At 49.2% G+C, this 21,851-nt stretch overlaps 3 protein-coding genes across 7 annotated transcripts; 2 read left to right on the forward strand and 1 right to left on the reverse strand.

Annotated features, from left to right (window-relative positions):
* The first annotated feature begins 2,901 nt into the window (after nucleotides 1-2,901).
* Nucleotides 2,902-9,633, forward strand: CA14 (carbonic anhydrase 14). The gene is made up of 11 exons (XM_059930021.1): nucleotides 2,902-3,682; nucleotides 5,650-5,670; nucleotides 6,632-6,811; nucleotides 7,323-7,465; nucleotides 7,692-7,787; nucleotides 7,983-8,049; nucleotides 8,247-8,404; nucleotides 8,515-8,635; nucleotides 8,855-8,875; nucleotides 9,001-9,085; nucleotides 9,210-9,633. Exons 1-11 carry the CDS (start codon nucleotides 3,628-3,630, stop codon nucleotides 9,271-9,273), a joined length of 1,011 nt encoding a protein of 336 aa, XP_059786004.1. The 5' UTR covers nucleotides 2,902-3,627; the 3' UTR covers nucleotides 9,274-9,633.
* Nucleotides 9,634-10,653: 1,020 nt separating this feature from the next.
* APH1A (aph-1 homolog A, gamma-secretase subunit) lies at nucleotides 10,654-13,649 on the reverse strand. Its single transcript, XM_059930009.1, has 7 exons — nucleotides 13,297-13,649; nucleotides 12,568-12,738; nucleotides 12,328-12,401; nucleotides 11,970-12,092; nucleotides 11,689-11,816; nucleotides 11,145-11,268; nucleotides 10,654-10,805 (listed from the first exon to the last, which is right to left on the reverse strand). Exons 1-7 carry the CDS (start codon nucleotides 13,632-13,634, stop codon nucleotides 10,741-10,743), a joined length of 1,023 nt encoding a protein of 340 aa, XP_059785992.1. The 5' UTR covers nucleotides 13,635-13,649; the 3' UTR covers nucleotides 10,654-10,740.
* Nucleotides 13,650-13,765: 116 nt separating this feature from the next.
* Nucleotides 13,766-21,668, forward strand: C1H1orf54 (chromosome 1 C1orf54 homolog). 5 transcript variants are annotated; one of them, XM_059930032.1, is made up of 7 exons: nucleotides 13,766-13,818; nucleotides 15,987-16,052; nucleotides 17,245-17,328; nucleotides 18,107-18,165; nucleotides 18,583-18,693; nucleotides 20,800-20,901; nucleotides 21,575-21,668. In XM_059930032.1, exons 2-6 carry the CDS (start codon nucleotides 16,007-16,009, stop codon nucleotides 20,896-20,898), a joined length of 399 nt encoding a protein of 132 aa, XP_059786015.1. In that variant the 5' UTR covers nucleotides 13,766-13,818; nucleotides 15,987-16,006; the 3' UTR covers nucleotides 20,899-20,901; nucleotides 21,575-21,668. The 5 variants fall into 5 exon arrangements, with proteins under 5 accessions (XP_059786015.1, XP_059786043.1, XP_059786051.1 ...); XM_059930060.1 differs by having other exon boundaries at nucleotides 20,803-20,901; XM_059930051.1 differs by having other exon boundaries at nucleotides 13,773-13,794.
* The last annotated feature ends 183 nt before the right edge of the window (nucleotides 21,669-21,851 follow it).

A 21,851-nucleotide genomic window follows, 5' to 3' on the forward strand; every position in this document is an offset into this window, starting at 1 on the left:
GACTTCAGTACCAGTGTGTTAGAAGACAAGCATGTGATAATAAATGTGATTATCAAAATAGACTATCTCTGGGTCTATGTTACTCACCGTGCAAAGTTGCTTGCCCTTTTAGGAAACTGAATCCATCTAATTCTGTCTCCTCATCGATTCTCTCTTCTAGGCAATTAGTCACCACCTGTACTGTTTGAGCAAATTCCTGTGTTGACCATTCCTCTTTCCTTTTGATCTGCCTCCCTCCCTCACTGAACTCTCATATTCCCCACCACACAAACTCAGAGCACTTAGTGGGTTACTGTAAGGTGTTTTAGACTATTTACCATATTTAGTAAGTTTAAATATCCTTTTAAAAAAGGACCCTTTAAGGGACTTCCCTGGTGACGCAGTGGTTAAGAATCAGCCTGCCAAAGCAGGGGACACGGGTTCGAGCCCTGGTCCGGGAAGATCCCACATGCCTCGGGGCAACTAAGCCTGTGCACCACAATTACTGAGCCTGCGCTCTAGAGCCCGTGAGCCACAACTACTGAAGCCCTCAAGACACAACAACTGAGCCTGCGTGCCACAACTACTGAAGCCCACGCGCCTAGAGCCCGTGCTCCGCAACAAGAGAAGCCACCGCAACGAGAAGCCCACGCACCGCAACGAAGAGTAGCCCACGCTCGCCGCAGCTAGAGGAAGACCCAACGCAGCCAAAAGTAAATAAATAAATAAATTTATTAAAAAGAAAAAAAAGGACCTCTTAAGAAAAAACAAACCCTTGGGACTTCCCTTGTGGTCCAGTGCTTACAACTCCACGCTCCCAATGCAGGGGGGCCGGGTTCGATCTCTGGTCAGGGAACTGGATCCCACATGCATTCCAGAACAAAGATCCCACGTGCCGCGACTAAGACCCGGCACAGCCAAATAAATAAATAAATAAAACAAGGCAAGAAAAAACAAACCCAAAAGTCACCACACTTGGATACCTTTGACTCTCTGACTGGTTCACATTTCACTGCATTTGGAAGGACAGGAGATGGCGCCAGAAGGCAGCAGAATGCCTTGGTTTTAGTAGGGTTTTAGCCAACCCCAGAGTGAGCAAAGGGCTAGAGAGGGAGAGGTAGGAATTAAAACAAAGGCGTCAGAGTTTGAGTAGCAACTGGGGGGGGCTTTTTTTTTTTTTTTAAACATGTAGGGATCCTCCTGACACTACTGCAAATCAGCCTGGTGACAACAGAAATATCCACAGTAAAGCCAAAGGTAAAAATAAAGGCAACTCCAATAAAAATGTTAAAAAATAAATAAATAAAGGCAAGTCCCTGGAGTTTGCCTCCCTTCCCCCTCTCCTAGATACCAGGGCCTTTGTCCCTTTGGGAAGCATGAGGGCCTGGAGGGGCTGCTCACTCAGAAGTGGGAAGGTGCTGATTTGGGGCTAAGACATCTTTGTGAAACATTATTCAGTTGTGTAGGCAAAATCCCAAAGCCCACCAGCAGTGAAACACTTCCCAGGAGGAATCACACGCAAAACATTTTGAACTGAAACTTTAAAAATTAAAAACTTCATAGACAACCAGGAGGTGGCGCCTGGTAAGACACATTACCTACCTTGGGAGGCTGCATCACAGCCCCAGACACTCCAGGGGAACTCTGTCCTGGCAGAGGTCATTCTGTATGGGACTCTTCTTTCCTACCTTGCAAAAGATGTCTCTGCTTTCTTTCTTTTTTCTGTTCCTCTGTGTTAACTGTCCTGATTCCCAGGAAGTCTAATTTACACTTTAAGCCTTTTCTTCTTCTTAGATGGGATGAGTGGGGCTTTGGGGGAACTTCAAAACATAAAACTTATCTGTAAGGGAAAAGTAATTCGGAGGGTGATGAAAGAATTAAAAAGGAAATGACATCTGCAAAATGGCTTTGCTTTGCAAATCAATCACAGTGGACAGAAAAGCATGGTAGACTCCTGCCTCTGCAGGGGCTGATGATCTAGCATATGCATTACTCTGTTCACTTGGCTTTTATCCTGCACCCTTATTTAGCTCCCGCTCCCTTTGTTTTGGCTATTTATTGCTACTTGGCAGAAGCAAGGAGGGCAGAGGGAGCTCAAACGGGTGCATCCTTCTGGCTGTGACTCCGGTGAAGGGTATGGAGGAAAAAGAGGTTTCGAAGTCTGGCCTGAAGTTATCTTTGGGTTTCACATTCTGTAATGAGGGATTTAGGATGTACATTCCAATCGGGATTTCCAGTCCCGTGGGGGGACAAGCACCAGCCCACATTCCTGAGACTCGGCAGCCTCTATGCTCCACTTGCCCAGCTCTCTGGTGGCAGGTTTTGCTCAGTCCCAAAAGTCCTGCCTCAGCCCTTTGTTGGGCAGGAGGGAAGACCCTGGGCCCCTCTTCCACTCCAGCGGGATCACATGGTCTCTCTCTGCTCCCTCCCCTCTCTTTCCCTGGAGTCCGCCTTTTTTCTGATGGTGGTAGTGATTGTTTCTAAGGTCACCCCGTCTCTCCTCCTGCCCTGGCCACCGTGCCAGGGGTCAGTGTCCTCTTTGGTGACAAAAGCCGCCCTAGATCTGGGCTCCCTGGGGAGGGAGATGGCTGGGCCTGACAGTTGGAGCCGCTGTCTCTCTATGGTGTTGCTGCAGCCCCTCCCCCCGCTGGGCACACAAATGGGCTTTATTCAGCAAACAAAACCACCCCCCCTCCCAGGCCACACAGGCACGTGGACCCAACCTCACCGTGGGAAGCGGGTGGCGACAGGCGCAGGAGAAAGAGATTGCTCCAAACAAATTCTCTTTGCCTCACTTCTCTTCCTTATTTTCCACAACCCAGGTTCTGGTCCTTGACTTCCTCCCCTCCACCCGCACCCTGAGTCTCCCAGCTCCTTCTGGTTTACCTCTCTCCTAACTCTGCGCTCTTCCTATTCCAGGGCTGCTCACATTCTGCAGGGCATGGGGAACGGGTCCTCCCACCATCTGCCCTACGCCATCCAGGGAGGTGCTCCTCAGAGGAGAAGCCAGATGGAGAAGAAGAACCCCTGAGGGAGCTGGATGGGACCCCAAAGGATCGGACCCCCAAACCCTCCGTTCCTGCCCCAGCCCATTCCAGGGGACACCCTTCTCAACAGTGTCTGTGTGAATAGCAGAGGAAGGAAGAGCTCACCCCAGCTGGGCTCCTGAGCCAGGGCCAGGGCTCCTGTGAAACCCGCCGCGCTTCGCTCTGAGCAAGGCCATCCTGCATGCTTAATCGGCTATTTAAGGAGCTGTTCGCCAGCAACCCAGACAGTCCCCACTCCCCACGTACACCCGTCCAGAGCCACCTTAAAAGCGGGAGGCAATTGTGAAGTAGCTGGCCAGCAAGTGGAGTGAAGACTGCAGAGGGAGATATAAAAAAGAGAGGGCAGAAAGAGAGGCAGAGAGAGATTTATCCTGGGGACCCAGAAACTCATGGTACCCCACTGAAAACCAAATCCCCTGGAAGCCCGCAGAGACACAAAGAAAGCAAGAGAAAAAGTTAAATACACGCAACTCCAGGAAACTTCTCTTCTCTCTCCGCCACCCCTCCGCCTCTCTCTCTCCCCTCCTCTCTTCCCCCCTCCCCCTGCCCTAGTCCTCTAGTCCCCAAACTCCCAGTACCTTGTGTTCCTTCCAGGGATACCATGTTGTTCTTCACCCTCCTGCTAGAGGTGATTTGGACCCTGGCTGCCAACGGGGGTAGGTACATCTGGATGTCTGTGTGTGTGTCTGTGTGTGCTGATGTACACATGTTGCCATGCATGCTTAATGGAGGAGGAGGAGTGTAAGAGGAAGCCTAGGGCTAGAATAATAGGCTCAGGGATGCAGGGAAAAAGACAGGACTGGGGAGGAGGCCACTTTCCTTCTTTTCCCTTTGCCATTCCAGCCTTGCTGTTCGTGGGGATGGGGGCAAACTAGCCTGGGTCAGGATGTGTACATACACTGCGGGAGTCACTTTGCAGGCTACAAATTCTCTCCGGAGCTCTTTCCCCCACTGCCCTGGTCCCAGGCAACCCTCCTGTTCTTCTTTATTTACAAACTCATCCAATTAGGGAGCCAAAGAGGCCTGGAGTGCAAGGATAGAGGACTGATGGGGTGGGGGAATACTCCTACGCCTCCTGCCAAACTCACACCCTGATCCCTGACTATGAACCTCATGGCCAAAGTCCCCTCTCCGTTCTATGGGGCGACTAATTTCCTGGTTTTTCCTGAAAGCTGTAGCAATAACAGTCGACACTGTTGGGCCCTTTACAATTTACACAGGACTTTCAGGAACTCCCAGGAGAGGAGGAAGGACTCTTGGGGGGAACAGGCCGAAGTGCTCCAGGAATGTCCCCAGAACCCCTACTCCTCATTTTTGTGATCCCTGTGCCTAGCACATAGCAGGTGTGTAATTAAAATTTGTTAGAAGAACAGGATGAGGGGGGTATCCAGAGGGCAGAAGGGGAACACAAAGAAGATGATGAGGGGGGGGGGGCACCCAGCCGAGGATAGTTGTAAATTGCACCTGAGGAGAAAGGAACACATTGGGAAAGAGGAGGAAGAGATGTAAAACTACTGTGTTGAGGATTTGGTGGGAGGGGAAGGGCAAGGCTCTCAGCCTGCCCAGAACCAGGGAATTCGAGTTGTTGAAGTGTCCCACTGAGCTGGTGAGTGAGAGGCTGCCTCCAGCCCTCCCTTGCGATCCTTTTCAGAATCGTCTGAACGAAGGGATGGGCCAGCAGAAGAGCCCAACGATGAGATCAAGGATATCTTGGAAGTCTGAGGCATTTATTTAAGGGAATAAGAGAGAGAGAGAGACAGGGAGGAAGTTAGAATTTTTCTCCAAAGTTTCTAGCAATTTGAATAATGCAGAGACAACCTGCAGGAAGGCATCCCTTTCCCCTTGAAGCAGTTTGGCCCTGGGTGAGAGCTGGACCAGCAGACCCCCGACCTTTTAGCTGGAGACAGGACTGCACGAGAGCCTGGCATGTGACCCAGCTGGCAGTGCTCTTTTCCACACACAACGCTTCACTTTGATCCTGTCCCTGCCAGCCTGGCAGCCTGTGCCCACCCACTACCCTCAACGTGGAGCAGACCCTGCCCGATTCCCACCTTCCCCAGCCATCTGGGAATCTAGGGAGCAGAGCTTCCTGGTGATGGGAAAAGTTTCCTTTAGAGTTCCTGGGACCAGAGGAGGAACTTAAATGTTCATTTACAGCTCAGTGCCTTCTTCCGTGCAATGCTTCCAAGCAAAGGAATAATCGCCCTCTTCCCTCAGCAGCACTGCCCGCCCACGCTGAACTTCTTGCCCCTCTCTTTGTTCCAGTCCCTTTCCTCCAAACCCTACACCGTCACCTCAGCCCCATCTTCTAAGGGTTAGATTGGTTTGGCAGAGGCTGTAGAAAAGTGAGGGTTGGGTATTTTGCACATTTGGATCCAGGTTAATTTTAGTCTCCTGGATTTATCTCTTTTCATTTCTCCTCCCCCTTTACTCAGCGAGCACAAGCACAGCCTGGCTGGTGATTTTAAATAGCCCCCCCCCCCTCGACCTTTCCACTGAGGTGTCCAGTTTCAGGGCTTCCTTTGGGAAGTGCTAGAGCAGAGGGAGGAGAAAGGGGGGCGGTGTGGAGGAGGGCCCTGCCCCAGGCTGCGCTGGCTGTAACTCAAATTACTCTGCCTTGCAGGTCAACACTGGACATATGACGGTGAGAGCAGAACCCAAGGCCTACCGACACCCCTTCCCCACTGGGACCTCTTCACCTGGCGGGAAGACTTAGCCACGTGGGTGGGGAGGTTTCCTCCAGCTCCTCACCCTAGCTCCTCCCTTCCCCGACTCCCCATGCCCCAGCTTTCACATATATGATTCCTAGACCCTGTTCTAACAATCAAATCCCACACACCCTGATTCAGCAGAAAAGCCAGTTATGTCCTCAGTCAATCCGTGCGGGAGTGAGGGAGCTGGAGTGGAAAGGGAACTGGGTGGGGAAAGGCGCCATAAGCTTAGCTGCCAATTCTCCTCCTGGCTCTCTATCCTGATGGATCCTACCCCCACCTGAATCTGGAATTGGGACAGAGCTTGAGGTCAGGGGTGAGGAAGAGGCCGGCAAGACAGTTTGTGACCCTGGCAGAAGTGGAACCCGATTCCTTTGCGTTTCTGATTAATAACTTAACCGAATTCCAGAGTCAATGCAAGGTCCAGTGCGAAAGCAAGAAGTGAATGATGGAAAGTCAGCAGATCTGAGTCTTAAGGCCACCTGATGGGGGGGGTCCCAAGGAGACCCTACCTCTCTAGGATCATTTCATTTCCCCAGTTTTCCTGCTCCTACTCAAATCCCACCTTCCTGGGTATGCGGGCTTTCTATCCATCCCCTCTTCCTCTCATTTAGCTTTCTTGCCTTCCAACAAGAGGACAAGTAAGTAAAAGCAACTCTCCCCGTTCATCAGGAGAGCTGGAGAATCATCACTGCCTCTGCGTAGGTGAAGGGACTGCAGCAGCAAGTCCAGCAGGGACGCCCTGCTCACCCAGCCCCGCACAACTGGGAGCTTCATCTGGGGTGGAGAGAAGTGCATTTCTGCCTCCACACGGGTGTATAGCTTGGTGGAGGGTTGCTGAAGGGTGGTTAGGGGCTGGAGGACAGGACAGATGTCTGTGGTAACCCCCACCAGGTCCACATGGTCAAGACCACTGGCCAGCCTCCTACCCTGAGTGTGGAAGCAACGCCCAGTCCCCCATCAACATTCAGACAGACAGTGTGACTTTTGACCCTGAGTTGCTACCTCTGCAGCCCCATGGATATGAACAGCCTGGCACCGAGCCTTTGGACCTGCACAATAATGGCCACACAGGTAAAAAGACCAGGCCTCCAAGGAGATATAAGCTCCAGTTCCAATCTTAGGAGTCAGAGGTGAAGAAGCATTCTCCTAACTTCTAAATTCTCAGAAGGTTTCATCTATAAATTTGGAGACATGAGAACGGGGATCAGGCTCCTGTAGCCAAAGGCGGGAACTGAATGTGTATGATCAAGCTCTATGGGTGGGTTAGCATCACAGCACTGACTTGATCTTTACTAGAAAAGCAGTGGCTAGGACTTCCAGCCAGTGGTCCAGTGGTTAAAACTCCAAGCTCCCACTGCAGGGGGCACGGGTTTGATCCCTGGTCGGGGAACTAAGATCCCACATGCCGCACGCAGGGCGCGGCTAAAAAGAAAAAAGAAAAGCAGTGGCCTATGCGAAGAAGTGGGTGCTGTGCAGGGAGACAGAAAAGGCTGGCCAAATCTCCCAAAAGTGGTGGCAACCCAGGGGTGGGAACGTATCCACGTTCGTCCACCAACCCTAACTCGCTCTCTTTCCCTCACAGTGCAACTCTCTCTGCCCCCTACCCTGTATCTGGAAGGACTTCCCCGAAAATACGTAGCTGCCCAGCTCCACCTGCACTGGGGTCAGAAAGGATCCCCGGGGGGGTCAGAGCACCAGATCAATGGCGAAGCCACAGCTGCAGAGGTACCAGGGAGCAAAGCCTGGATTAGGACACAGTGGTAGGCACTGTCGGTGCCGGGGGAAAGGAAGGATCTGGAAACTGGGAAAAGTCATACTTGGGGGGAAAGGGCAAGCTTTGTGGGACAGATTTAGGACATGCTAGAGGTGGTGGTGGTGGCTAGGATAAAAGCTTTTGGGAGGGGGTAGTGGAGAAACATTAAACGATTCAATTCCCTCTCCCCTCCCTCAGCTCCACATCGTACATTATGATTCTGATTCCTACGAAAGCTTAAGTGAGGCTGCTCAGAGGCCTCAGGGCCTGGCTGTCTTGGGCATCCTCATTGAGGTCAGTGGCCCGCAATCCCTCCTTGGTCTCTCTCCACTTCCTCTGCATCCCTCAGTCCTATTTTGCCCATGTCTGTTGCTGGTCGCCGTCTCAAGACAAGTCAGCAACCCATTCTGACCATTTATCCTATACACAAATGTCTTACTCCAAACATGGACTCATCCCGAACTCTCTCGCCCTTTCCTCCCCGTACAGGTGGGTGAGACTAAGAATCCAGCTTATGAACACATTCTGAGTCACTTGCATGAAATCAGGCATAAAGGTGAGCCCTAAAAATCTATCTTAAGACAAAGTAACATTAATTAGGCTTCAGAGAAATTTCTCACAAAGGCCTAAGAGGCCTGGAACGAGGCAGTGAGTTGGGGCCGGAGGTGGGCGGGGTGTTCGCTTCTAGGAGCCCTGTCTAGGTAAGCGAGGGCGCAGTGAGAGGGAGATGAGTCCTAGTCTGTTCTTGCCCAGATCAGAAGACCTCAGTGCCTCCCTTCAACCTGAGAGAGTTGTTCCCCCCACTGCTGGCGCAGTTCTTCCGTTACAATGGCTCGCTCACCACACCGCCCTGCTACCAGAGTGTGCTCTGGACAGTCTTCAGTCGAAGGGCCCAGATTTCAATGGGACAGGTGAGTGGTGGAGAGGTGAGACAGCAAAGACATAGTTGTAACCTCAAACCCTTTCCCACTCCCGAGAGCGAGTGCCACTTGTCCCTTAATCCCACTCTTCTACTTCTCAGCTGGAAAAGCTTCAAGAGACACTGTTCTCCATAGAAGAGGAGCCCTCTAAGCTCCTGGTACAGAACTACCGAGCCCCCCAGTCTCTCAATCAGCGAACGGTCTTTGCTTCGTTCATCCAAGGTAACTGTACAGGGCTCAGAAAAGGAGACGGGAAACTGGGGGGCTCAATGGCAGGAACTAGGGAACCCCTGGGAAGGAAAAGAAGGCTAACAGGGGAAGGGATTTCCAGGACTTGCTTGGACTGGGAACCACGCCCCAACCCCGAGTACTGGTACAGTGTGCTACTCCCAACTGGGGTGGGGATCTAGTCTCACTGACCCAAGTTTTCTTCCCTTACAGTGGGATCCTTGTATACCACAGGTAAGACAGGCATACCCAGGTATCGAGGGGTGGAGTGCGGGGTGGGGTTCTCCTCAGTGAGTTAGGGAAAAGCTCAATATCTATGTTAGTCTTAGGCTGACACCTTCTATCTTTATCTCTCCCAGGTGAAATGCTGAGTCTGGGAGTGGGAATCCTGGTTGGCTGTCTCTGCCTTCTGCTGGCTGTTTATTTCATTGCTAGAAAGATTCGGTGAGGTCCTATTCTCCATTCCTCCAGTCCCTTCTTTGGCGTTGAAAAGCATTCGCCTACTCCACCTCTAACCCGTTTCGCCTAGGACATTAGTCATTTCCACTAACCATTCTCCCTCTTCCAGGAAGAAGAGACTAGGAAACCGGAAAAGTGTGGTCTTCACCTCAGCACGAGCCACCGAGGCATAGACTCCTTCCCAGTCACCACAGATGCCTTCCCCTCGCCTATCAGGGAGCTTCTAAAGTGGGGTGCAGGGACTGGCCAGAAAATACTGTAGGAGTCGGCTGACATCCCTCCTTCCTCCAGACAGCCCCTACACAGAGGTATGGACAGGCTCTCATTCAAGGAAGAACAACAGAACCTTCAGCCTCTCAAAACATGTAGATCAGGACAGCCCTATGTTGACAATGCAGAGGGTAAACTGTGTTTAGTTGTAGGGGAAGCTGGGGATGTGCCCCAAAGTCCCCCACCCCCTCATCCTTATATCCCTGTCCCTAGATATAGTACAAGATCTCCCCTTAGGAAAAAGGGTTGCTGCTGTTATATTTTTTTCCCTCAATATATTAGGAAATTAAATTTGCCGACCCCGCCTCCGGCCTTACTTTGGGGGCTCTTGAGAACGGGAGAGTTCCTTAATGCCTCAGATGGCAGAGGTGGGCAAAGGGTAGGGAAAAGGAAGAATGGGTGAATAACTCCTTTTACCCCAATTCTGGAGAAGGGGAGATCCACTTCTGGAAAATGCTTAACCCAGAGCTTCTGACATGTTAGACACCCAGCCCAGATTTCTGCCCTGTATCGAAGCTATGCTTGGAGGGAACCAGAGGTTGCCAGGTTAGGAGGGAGGTTGGAAAAGAGACATGAGAGGGCAGAAACCTCAATTAACATCTTATCCCCTCCTTTTAAAGCCAAGTTCCCCCACAATTATAAAGTCCTTTTTATTAGTCAAAATCACAATCACCTTGATTAAAAGGATAGGATATGCCATCCTCAGCAGAAAATGATACAGTTTATAGAAAACCTCCCCGCCCCCCCCAACACCCCCCAATTAAAAACTAGAAAAAAATCTGCCCTCCTTCCCTGCGATGTCACGGTAGGCTGACTCCCCAGTGGCACTGCGGCTCTGGGGTGGGCCAGCTCCCCGCAGCACCCTCCAGTACACCTTGGGGAGAGGAGGGATGCTGGTGGTCAAGGAGGTTGAAACATTAGTTCCAGTAATACCAGTTCCCAAACATGCACTTCCTTCCTTTCCCCCAAAGCCTGGGACCAAGGGGAAAGCTGGATAGATATAAGCCCAGCCATAAGGAGCAATTTGAGGAGGGAAAACATAGTCCAAGGACGTTAGGAGAAGAATTCCAACATACTTCCTCCCTCCTCCCGCTCAAAAAAAAAAAAGGCAATTTGGGGGTCTTTATCACACCAGAAATGGTTCCCCTCAGACCTGAGAAAAAGACTAAGATATCCAGTCTGGGGAGGGGGTACTGGGAAACTCAGAGCTCGTCTACCCTTGAACCTCCAATTGACTTCATCTCCACAGCAATGGCTAAACTAGGTCCCTTTTCTTGGCAACCTGCACTGTCCAGAACAGGAGATGGAGAAATACAGGGCGAGGAGATCAGGAGGGCACCCCAGGCCCAGGGGTCCCCCCCAAGGTTCCCTCAGTCCTCGGGTGGGATGCGCAGGGCAGAATACACCATCACCCGACTGTCCTCCTGCCGTCGGCCTGCAGAGGGGAATGGGGGTGAGTCTTGGGCAGGGTGAGAGCAGAGCACTGACACATGGGGAGTCCTGGACAACAAGGGGAGGGGGTCCCCAGATGGTGGGGATAAGTGCAGATTCAAACCCACCAGTCACTGACTGGCTGAACCCAGACTGCTCCTGGTAAAGCCTAGAGACTAAAGGTCATGAGTGGACAAAGCAAAACCCTGAAGGTGGTGGAATAGACCGACGAGGAGACAGAGAATGGTGGGCAATGGACCCGGGCTAGGGCTGGGCTCAGTCATGGGCAGTGGGCAGGCAGATGGGATCTGTCAGGCGATCAGTCCAGGTAGTCAGTCCTTACACGAGAGACTGCGCTGGATACTTCGGAAGGACCCTCCAGCTGTGATGAAGGCCCAGAGCCCCATGGAAACAGTGACTGCATAGATGGGCAGCAGGCTGGCCTCGTACCAGGGGTTCAGGAATGTCTGGGGATGGGGGGAAGAGTAGAAAAGAGGTTAGATTCCTCCTCTAATCCCCATATTCTCTTTGTGCCTTTGACCCAAATCTCCCCCAGATATCTCACTCATATCTCCCAGTCCTTCAAAACACCGATATCTTGTGGTTAAGGGCATTTGTGATTTTTCAGCCCCCTCAGAGGTTTCTGCCACTCCTGCTCACCTCAGGCCATCTGCATTAGTTTGACTAATCCATTCAAACTCCTCCCTAGAGCATCCGCAGAGCAGGTTATACAATTGATGCTGAGGTGAGAGACGTCTAAAGACTCACCTTTCTGCCTCCTCCCAAGATAAGTTTTTAAATGTTAAGAAGTGAGAATATATTTCTCCTCCATCCCACTCACCATTAAGTTCTTTTCTCTCTAACTCAGGCCCCTGTCCCCAACTCACCAGTCCCGATGTCAGTAGGTGACTCCCAACCACCAGGCCCAAAGCCCAGTACCGTCTCCTCTCACAGGCATCAAAGAACACAACTCCCCAAAAGGTATGGAGCAGGATAATGGCTGCTGTCAGAAAGGCTGCAGGGAGGGAGATGGGGATGAGATACATCCCTCATCTTCTCCCAGCCTCCTGAGATGTTGAGCCAAAGAAGTCTCCCAGGGAAGGCCAATAAATCAGATCAGGGTCAGGGATGAATGGGGCATGAAGGCAAGAAAGAAAGTGGATCTTACCTGAAGTCAAGAAGTAATAGGGTGAGTCTCCATGGATCCCAACCACACCTGGCCCAAGTGCATCGGCCAAAATATTGATAACAGAGAAGACACCACTGATGATACCGAAGGAAAGACCAGAAACTGGGGGAAGGGAGGGTTTCATCAATGTCAAAGATCACTGTAGCCTTATTACCAGTGATCCCTCCCCATTCCCAGTCACAGTTCCCCCACACCTACTCTCCCTCCAGACCACCTCTCCTTGGAAGTCAGGTATGAAGAAAAACAAGAAGCCGCTTAGGACATGTGGATGTTTAGAGACTTCCCTGGGAGAGAGGAGTGTCCAACTCCCTCCTCCAGTCCCTCTCCCTTGGCTCACCATAGGCCATCTGGCGGATGGAGATGGGTGATCTTCCGTCCTCACTCAGCGATGCTAACCCCTCATCTGCCTTCCTGGGGTGGGGTGGGTGGGATAGGGGAAACATGAGGGAGGGCAGGAATCGCCTTCCCCTCTAATATCTGCCCTTAGTACCTCCTCGTCCAAACCACCACCCAGGGCTCCCCTACTTATAGTTCAGTCCTCTGCCCTTCTCCCTTCCAGACCACCCCATCTTCTTACTTAAGCAGCTTGTAGTAGGCAAAGCGGAACACCTCCTGTAGAAGGACAGAGACTGCAGCACCAAAAATCAGGAGGCCATACTGGAGTCGGGCATCTGACCGGTCGGTCACATGGACCAAGATGAACCAGACCACAGAGGCCAAGAGCAGGGAGACCAGCCAGAAAAATGCCCTGAGGAAAGACAAAGGCAATCAGACAAGCAAGGGTAGGGGGCATCCAGGGAAATCAAAGAGGGGAACCAACCAAGGCTGCAGCATAAAAAGTGGAAGTTAGACTTCCGGATTGTCCAGGGAGACAGGGAGGAGATAGGATAGGTGTCTCCACCAAGGGAGTTTGTAGGGATCCGAACGCAGGGAAAGGGTAAGAAATCTGATTAAAGAGTCTTCAGAGTGATGAGAGCCAGAGTGTAGGAGGACAGGAGGGCGAGGTATCCATTCCTGGATACTCCCTTAGGGCCGGCCGAGGTCAGCACAGCCCCCTTCCAAGTCTTCGCCTTGGGCCTCCTCGGACGTCGCGGGAGGAGTATAGGAGGAATCTGTGCGATCTCTGGAAGGCGGAAACCAACTGCGGGAAAGGGCAAATCACCCAGATCCCTGACTCGACCCTCTCCAATCTTCACCTCCGACTTGTCTCCCCCTCTCAGGCTTCCAGGCTCACCCCAGTTCCTCCAGCCCCTTTCGGATCTCTCTCTTCGGCGTCCTCCCGCGTCTCCCCAACCCCTTAACTCACCCGGCGACCAAGATGATGACGCGAAGCGGGTCTCCTGCCACAGTGATCAAGAAAAGCGCAAAGGCCGGGCCGAAAGCGACGAAAGTGCATCCGAAAAACACTGCGGCCCCCATGGCTGGGCAGCTGGGGGCGAGGTGGGGGCCCGGCCAAGAGAGGCGAAGGGGTGAAGCACGCCAGCCAGGGAGTCCGCGTCGGGTGGCGACGCGACCCCGTGAGGGGCGCGGTGCAATGTCACCCCGGACCCCCGGGAAGGCGGGGACACCGAAACCCCAGATACAGGTCGGCGCGACTTCCTCTACGGAAGCCGAGGAGGGGACAAACCCCTGCCGCGGCCCCATGGCCACCTCCCATCTCATCCCCACCCCCTGGAGGCCAATGGAGAACCCGCGGGGGCGGAGCTGCGGAGGCGGGGGCGTGGCTTCACGACGTGCTGGGAGTTGTAGTCATGCCCTCCTCCTGGACCTCGGCCCTGGGAGTGGCTCCAGCCGGTTAAACCAGGTTCCTGGGTTCGGTTCGACCTTGGTGGCTGTTCCCTTTCGTTATTTTATGGGGCAGGGTGGTAGCAATCCTACGCTTCTTGAAGAGCTGCAGAGGGGGGAAGATCCTGTTGGAACCTAAAGGACAAATACAAAGAAAGCACAGGATAGAGGGTGCAGGGAGATAGGGACGGGTATTGTTCTTACTTGAATGAGAGGAAATGAGCTAGAGCTACTGCCTAAGAGATGAAGGTTGCACTTAAAAGTAGGAGCTCTTTGAACAGGCTACTATAGGAAGCATGCAATACAGTGTATCGCTAATGAAGCCTTCATCCGTAATGACAGGAGAATCAGAGCGAAGTAAAAGGAGCCTGGAGAGCAATGTTAGGAGGGTTAGAGGGGATTTTGAGTTAAAATCGAGAGTTAAAGTTGTTTGTAAAAAGCAATTAGAGCTATGGAGTTGGAAAATGACACCCCCCCACCCCCACCCCGCCAAGTTACTCAGTTCCTTTTATGTCATACTTCCTCCATTTATTTTCTGAAAATGAACCTCAGTGGTGTCTTTTCCTCAGGCTGGGGGGAAGGGTAGGCGCAGGGGATGCATATTAGAGCGAAAGAAAGTTAAAGTATGAGAAGAGGGTATTGTATCCTCATTTGTATGCAGGTGGGGTTAGTCCTTAGGGAGGATGTTTAGGAAAAAGAGTACCAGGATGGGAAAGTGAGGGAAACTGGAATATTGTTCTTGAGAGAGTAATCAAAGTACCCAAAAAAACTATAGAAATTCTTCAGAGAGAACCAGGCTTACTTTCCTTCCTGGAAATGATTTATGGCAATGCATAGATGTACATCCACATAAGAGTTTTACATTTTTTTCCAGAAAATTCTTGAAAGGAGCTGAAGGAATAGATTAGATAGATGTACGTGAGAAGCCACCATGCAAATCCTCCCCCAATAAGGTTAAGAGGGTGGGAACATCCTGGCCAGTGCTCAAGACTCTATTGTCTTGCTTCTGAGCATAGCAAACCAGAAGAGATAGGGATAAGACAACTCTTCTCATTTCTCCTTTGAGCTGTTACCACAGCATTTGCTGACTTAATAACGGGAATCAAACCTATCTTGTTCATTGGTAGTTCCACAGAGACTTGCATAGTGTCTGACTCATAGTAGATGTTGAATGGATGTTTATTAACTCCCTTAAAAAAAAATACCTGCATTCTTTTCTTATTCCCTTGCCTCTGAACCCTGAATTGCCTATCAGACTAGGCCTAGCACACTGTGCCTAGCACATACGTTATGTTTGATGTTTCTAAATTGAATTGAATGAAAATGGGAAATATAAAAGCAGAGAGAAGGATAAGATGAACTCCACCCCTGTAGGCTAGAATGAAGGGAACATACCAAGTGACTGAAAGTGGGAGAAGGGGTGTCGCATATACAGCAGGGAAAGAGACTACCTGCTTCCTCCCTTTTCCTATCCTGTGTGCAGAAAGTTGAGAAGGAGGTTAGGTGAGATCAGTACTTAGTAGAGAGGAAGTAACTAGTCTTGACTGAAAGTTGTTTTTTTTTTTTGAAATCAGAAACAATGCAGCAGGTGCTTGGAGAGTCAGACAATGATGTTGATGTTGTTCCCATACTTCGTAGTCCGAGACACGCAGAGAAGGGAGACTATTTTCAGTCTAGGAAAAATGCTCATCCCTTCCTCAGAATAATTTGACTGTGAAGAAAGAGATTGTGATGAAGCCTCGGAGAGAAGGGCAGTTCTGGATAGTGATAGTAAGTCAGGGACAGGGAGAGGGAGGGTGAGCTTTTTGTGAGGACTGGGAACAAGGAAGCAAAGTAGGGGAGAGGGGAAACTCCTTGGTAGGCTGGGGTTTTTGTTGTTGTTTGGTTTGGGTTTCTTTGGGTTTTTCGTGGGTTTGTTTGTTTGTTTTGTTTTTCTGGAAGTGGCAGCAGGAGGCCTGAATGGATCTAGTCTAGAGCCAGAGGGTCTCAATGAACATGTTTCCATCAAAGTTCACTTTGCCTCTCTTGATCTGGGCAGCTGTGGCTGAGGACCGCACTGGTAGTAACTGATGGCCCAGTCAGTCAGCAAGTGGGCGGGGAATTCCCCCCCCTGGGAGAAGGGTTGCTGCAGCTCCTTCCCTGCTTTGGAGGAGGGCAGAAGGCGGGGTAAGTTTGGTGGGAAACGCTGTAATTTCCTTTTTTACTTTCAAGGCACTAGTGCAGAATCCAGAATGGATGTCCTCTTTGTAGCCATCCTTGCAGTGCCACTCATCCTGGGTAAGTACACGTCTCTCCGTGAGCTTTTGAGCCAGGTCTTCTACCATAAATGGGGTGGGAGAAAAGAAAATGAGGAGAGGGCGAGAGGTGCAGTTCAAAAGGAGTGATAACACTTTCTCAACTGTGTTAGATGTCAGGGGCAGAGGGGGAACCTGGAAATTAGGGCCAGGAAAAGGGGAGGAGAGCATAGTCCTGTCAAAGAAGAGACAGCTGACGGGGATAGAGCCCCAGCCATGGGGAGGTCCTAACAAGAGTGAACTCAGCTCGCCATCACCACAGAGTTGAACAAGATGAGAAGGACTAAAGTGAGAGTGGAGAGAGGTGGACTCTTTGAAGGTGGGGCAGTCTGAAACTAGCGAGGGAAGCCAGGGTATCTTCTTTCCCAGTGAGTTGGAGAAAAGCTTTGTATTAGTAAAGACACAGAAGGGGTGGCCTTTAGGATAGTGAGTACTGTCTGCCTTCAGGGACAAGGTCCCAAAAGTAGCTTGGCTCCTTCCCTCCTTTGTTCCCAGTCTGCCAGGTGCTCTCATTGTTTCCCTTTCCTCCAGACTCTGTGTCATTGCTTGGGGTTAAGAGAGAGCATTCAAGGAGCTTAGGGAAATATTTAGCAGGAGGCCTAGAATTCCTGACCCAATCAAGTCCAAGCCACATATTTTTAATCCTGGAAAGGAAGAAAAACTAATGCAGATGGATCATTTAGTCCAGCTGACTCATTTTAAGAGAGCGGATGTTAACTGGCTTGTTCAGAGATATTCTACTAGTTAGCATTGAAACTGGAACTAAAGTCCAAGTCCAAGAGGCTGTGTGTGTGTGTTAGTTGTGGGAGCCACTGCTAAGAGAACATCTCTCACAAATAAAGTAGGTCTAGAGCATACTGAGGAGTGGATTTGGAGGTCTTAATTTCTGGTGTCTCTCTGCTTCCTACCTTTTTAAGGCTTAGTTTGGGTTATAGTATGTGAAGGGACCCATTTTCTCTTCTGGGAGTTCCCGGATTGAAAGGGCACAGTGTAACAGGTCTCATCAGAGTTATGGAGCCCAGAAGACTGAGAAAGGTTTAGAGGTGCAGAGGCAGGGAGATAGTAGAGGGGAGGCAGAAGGAAAGGAAACTGATAGAGCTGAGGTCAACGTCAGGTGTCCTTCTATTGCTAAGGAGTTCCAGATGCCCCCTGACCTCCAGTCCTTGTCCCCCTAGGACAAGAATATGAGGATGAAGAAGGACTGGAAGAGGATGACTATTATCAGGTGGTCTATTATTACACAGTCACCCCCAACTATGGTGAGTATGTATAAGGTTCTGACCCTTCGCAGGATGGAGAGAGGTTTGGGAGATGCTCACTTCTGACACTTTGACTTTTCCTTTACAATGGTATAACTAGGTCAGAGAGAAATGTGGCTATGAGCAAAAACTATCAAGCGCATGATGTCATGTCTCAAACTAGTGATTTTCAATCCTTTAGGAATTGATTGAAACAACTTGAAATTTTTCAAATTTGTACATGATTTTAGACACCAGATTGAAAATATAAATGCATACACATTCACAAACATTTTTTTTTAAATGGTATAGTGGTATAGACAGTTCAGCAATTTCTTTTTTTTTTTTAATTTTTGGGTTTATTTATTTGTTTATTTATTTATTTATGGCTGTGTTGGGTCTTCATTTCTGTGCGAGGGCTTTCTCTAGTTGCGGCAAGTGGGGGCCACTCTTCATCGCGGTGCGCGGGCCTCATTATCGCGGCCTCTCTTGTTGCGGAGCACAGGCTCCAGACGCGCAGGCTCAGTAATTGTGGCTCACGGGCCTAGTTGCTCCGTGGCATGTGGGATCCTCCCAGACCAGGGCTCGAACCCGTGTCCCCTGCATTGGCAGGCAGATTCTCAACCACTACGCCACCAGGGAAGCCCCCACAAACATTTTAACATCAAAAGTTCATTAGAATTATACCAGTAAATTTTACAACTTGAGCAAATTGAAGTATTCTGAACAATTTCTTCCTCTTCTCATTTCCAGATCTAGTGCTACCTTTGTTACTACTGATTTTTTTTCTCCTCCCCAGATGACTTTGGTGCAAACTTCACTGTTGATTACTCTATGTTTGAGTCAGAGAACAGGCTGGTGAGTGATATCTACATGACCCTCTAGGAGGATCAGGATAGGTAACAGTTAAAAAGAAACTGGGCATTGTTGAAATGTAAATGACGAACAGGAATAAAAATTAGTTAGGTGAAGTGAAACTAGGTAGTGAGCCCAAAACAAATTTGTTAACCAAAGCTGGGGATGAAGCCAGAATGCAGTAGGTTTGCTAAGACACTGAAAGGGAGGAACAATCCTTGAGTCAAGGGAATTGGTGAATGGGATGGGTACATAATCCATGCAAACATGAAGTAGGGAAGATCCCTGAGTTTAAGTCTTGGGGGATGGGGAGGGGGGAGAAGAGGTGGTGAAGGAGAAAAGAACTCTAAATAGAAAATCTATGAGGATGTTGAATGGAGGCAGTGATAACTCTGTGTTTCCTAATCCTACTGAGGGCAGAACAAGTTGGATAAGGAGGTAATGGAAGCAGTAGAGACTACCATTAGTCGTGAAACAGACCCTGCAGACCATCAGAAGCCTGTAACAGAGAAACCAGTGACAGTGGAACCAGTGAGTGGATTGGGGATAAGGGGGGAGGGAGACAGACAGCCCTTACCCTGGATAGATCCCAGGGCTGGTGACGTGCAGCAGAGGGAGGCTTTGGTGGATGGGGGAACCAAATAACTAGTACTACAATGCAGGTGTTCATCTCAGCTTGGCCATCATTTCTTTCACTGAGATTTAACACTAACCCTGTATACAGAACACTGGGAAGATTTGGTGCAGTTAAATTTCAGTTGAATAGTATTTAATGTGTAAGTAACCTGCCTAAAGCTGCTGATGATGCTGATGATGCTGAAAAAGAAATCTGTGATGTTGTTATTGTCCTCAGAGTATTCATAAAACTCAAGTTTACACTTATGAAACATTTAAAACAAAATGAAAAGATTTGTCACAATGTTAAATTGCATATACATGTGACAGCATATGACAAACAAGTGCTTTAGGCTGTGGAAGGAGAGAGATTAGCACAGGCTGAAGTTGTCTGGAAGACTTTTAGGAGGTAATTGTGCTTGAAATACACTTTGAAGAATAGGTGAGCTTTTGACTGGCAGGAAGTTATGAAAGGATGAAAGCAATTAGGGGGAAGAATAGTTATTCCAAGAGTGAAAGAGCTGCATAGACAAGGGGGATAGAACAAGCAGGGTATGTTTAGTGGATGGAGATTGAAGGAGAGGGTATATGGAAAGGAACAGTGGGAAATTAGGAAATAAAATTTACAATGCTCCAAATATTTGCTTGGTAATCTCACATATGGGAAGATAGGGCCAAATTACAGAGTCTGAAGTATCAGGGTAAGGTTCAGACTTATAAGCAATAGGGAGCCTAGTAAGTTCTTCAGTGTGGTAAACACACAATGAAAGTGGTATTTTTGAAAAATGATTTATCTGGTTGTATGAAGGATGCAGTGGAGTGGAGAGAGACTCATAAGATTTGCATCATTCCAGAAACAATCCATTAAAGGTCTGGACTAGGGAAGTGGCATTTTAAATGGAGAGGAGAAAAATAAGAAACATTTTGAAAAAAATGCCTTGCTCCAGTGATAATTTCATATGGGCAATAAATGAGGAGAGAGTTAAAATAACTTAAAAGTTTTAAACATGGATATCTGGGAAAATGGTTGACCAAAATGGGAACTGTGGGAGATCAGAGTGATTTAGGAGTGAAGTTACAAATTTGGTATTGGCCAAGCTGAATTTATAGTGACAGCCCTTTGAGGGTGTCGTAAAGGTAGCTGAATTAAGTCAGTGCTACAGTTCTAAGTGCAAAGTCACAGTTACAAAAGTAGATGAGCTCATTAGAGCCAGTACACACAGAAGACCAAAAGGCCAATGACTGTGCCGGTAGTTAGTAGAAGAGGAATCAACCAAGGAAATGGAGACAAGCTGATTGGAGAGGTAGGCAGATAGCCAAATTTGTATTATAAAGTCTAGAAGAGAAAGCTTAATACAATCAATCAAAAGCTACCAAGAGGCCAAGGAGAAGGAGGTGATTGATAATCACAGAGAAAGCAGTTTTAATTGGGTGGATGTAGCAAAAGCTAGATTTTGTGGCGTTAGAGCGGCAATACATTGTGAGGAAGTGGAGGGAGAGGATAGACCAACCATCTGAGAAATCTGGTAATGCAAAAAGAGAAGCAACAGCTAGAAAGGGCAACAGGATCAAAGTGCAGTCTGAATATAGTTGAACACAGATGGGAAGAATTAGTAGAAATGGAAAGCTGATGCTTGACAAGGACAGATAAATATTTTAAAATATATAGTAGGCTCCCTTTAGATTGTAAACTCTGTGAGGACAGAACCACTGTCTTAATTATATTTATATCCCCCCTATGGCACCTAGCGCAGTGACTAGCATAGTGTCATGCACATAGCTTAAAAAACAAAACAAAAAACATCTCATTGAATTGAGTCAGGTCTCCCTGGTATGGTCAATGGCTGAAAGGCACAGAGGAAAGGACTTCTTATAGTGATGGGGAGGAGGGCTGGATCTTTCTCTAAGCTCAGAGGAAAGAAGACAGAGATTGGTGTAAAGAGATGGTTATCCTTCCAGAGTGGGAGGTGGGCAGTAGGAAGGATGACACTAGCCTACTATGAGGAGATGTCTGTATTTTAGCAGAGTCCAGATCTGAACAATGCTGTATCCAGTCTGCAGAGTCCTGGTGCACTCCTCCTGTCCTGGGCCCTCGTTCAGGGGGGGATGTATTTCATGTAGAAGGTGAGAGTGCAGCCACTGGCCTTGGGGGAGTCTGTGAAGCAATTTTACCAGTATCTCTGGCTAGTGTTTCCAGCCTGGTCAATTCTCTCTCAGCTGCTTAAAGAGGGATCACATATAGAAAAATCTTATCTAACTTTAAGGAGGTTTAGGAGATGTTGAGGCAAAGGCCTTTGTAATAAGAGTCATTACTTTTTCTGAACTGGGAGGATTTCAGGACCTCCTAGAGCAGAAGCAGGTGGAATGGAGAAGAAACTTCTCCAGGTTTCCAGTCTGCCTCGAGGAATCAAAGCTGGTTCCAGCTGGCCTGGTTTAAGGCTCTTCAGGTGATAGAGGGCAAAATGAGAGGGGCCCTACAACCTGGCAGAGTCAAGAGGCAGAAGTGGGGGTGGTTCCCTAGTGTAGGGGAGAGATGGTGGAAAGGGGGAAGGAAGAGAAACCTGTATTATAGGGAAGGAATTTAAGTTGGTAATCTAAATAACTATGGGCATGAAGGGGTTTAGCAGAAGGAAGGAGTGAAGAGGGGAGGGGGACACATCTAGTGGATGTCATGGGGAAATCTAGCTCAAAATAAGAAATCTGGGGGGTTTCCATAGAGGTGGGAGGGGCTTCCTGAGTCCCCTGACCTTGTTTTTTTGTTTTTTGTTTTTCCCTTTCTTCGTTTTTTTTTTTTTAGGAGAGGGAAGGCTGCTACGACTCATTGGATGGGGATTTGGGAAGAGGAGAGTGGAAGATTAAATAAATAAATGAAGTAATCTGGTTACTCTCTACTCCTTTATGAGGGTCAGTTCTAAAGCTGCAACACTGAAGAGAGCACCAGGATATAGGTGTGGGAAGGGTAGATTAGAAAGGGAGTTAGGCGACAGTAGAGTTAGAGGGAATTATTAGGGCTGTGAAAAAATAAACCCTGAAATTTTGGGAATAATGGAGAAAAACACCCACAAACAACAGGT

This window comes from Balaenoptera ricei, chromosome 1 (assembly GCF_028023285.1).
Source record: "Balaenoptera ricei isolate mBalRic1 chromosome 1, mBalRic1.hap2, whole genome shotgun sequence".
Classification (NCBI taxonomy): Eukaryota; Metazoa; Chordata; class Mammalia; order Artiodactyla; family Balaenopteridae; genus Balaenoptera; species Balaenoptera ricei.

Bases quoted from the DNA above. Each gene is read 5' to 3' on its own strand.
- APH1A (XM_059930009.1), bottom strand. From the start codon at position 13,634: ATGGGGCCGCGGCAGGGGTTTGTCCCCTCCTCGGCTTCCGTAGAGGAA. The intron at 12,093-12,327 runs GTGAGCCAAGGG...CCCTTCCCCCAG, and splicing joins CATCCGCCAGATGGCCTATG to TTTCTGGTCTTTCCTTCGGT. The intron at 10,806-11,144 runs GTAAGGACTGAC...TCCCCTCTGCAG, and splicing joins TATCCAGCGCAGTCTCTCGT to GCCGACGGCAGGAGGACAGT.
- CA14 (XM_059930021.1), top strand. From the start codon at position 3,628: ATGTTGTTCTTCACCCTCCTGCTAGAGGTGATTTGGACCCTGGCTGCC. The intron at 6,812-7,322 runs GTAAAAAGACCA...TTTCCCTCACAG, and splicing joins GCACAATAATGGCCACACAG to TGCAACTCTCTCTGCCCCCT. The intron at 7,466-7,691 runs GTACCAGGGAGC...CCCCTCCCTCAG, and splicing joins GCGAAGCCACAGCTGCAGAG to CTCCACATCGTACATTATGA.
- C1H1orf54 (XM_059930032.1), top strand. From the start codon at position 16,007: ATGGATGTCCTCTTTGTAGCCATCCTTGCAGTGCCACTCATCCTGG. The intron at 16,053-17,244 runs GTAAGTACACGT...TTGTCCCCCTAG, and splicing joins TGCAGTGCCACTCATCCTGG to GACAAGAATATGAGGATGAA. The intron at 17,329-18,106 runs GTGAGTATGTAT...TCTCCTCCCCAG, and splicing joins CACAGTCACCCCCAACTATG to ATGACTTTGGTGCAAACTTC.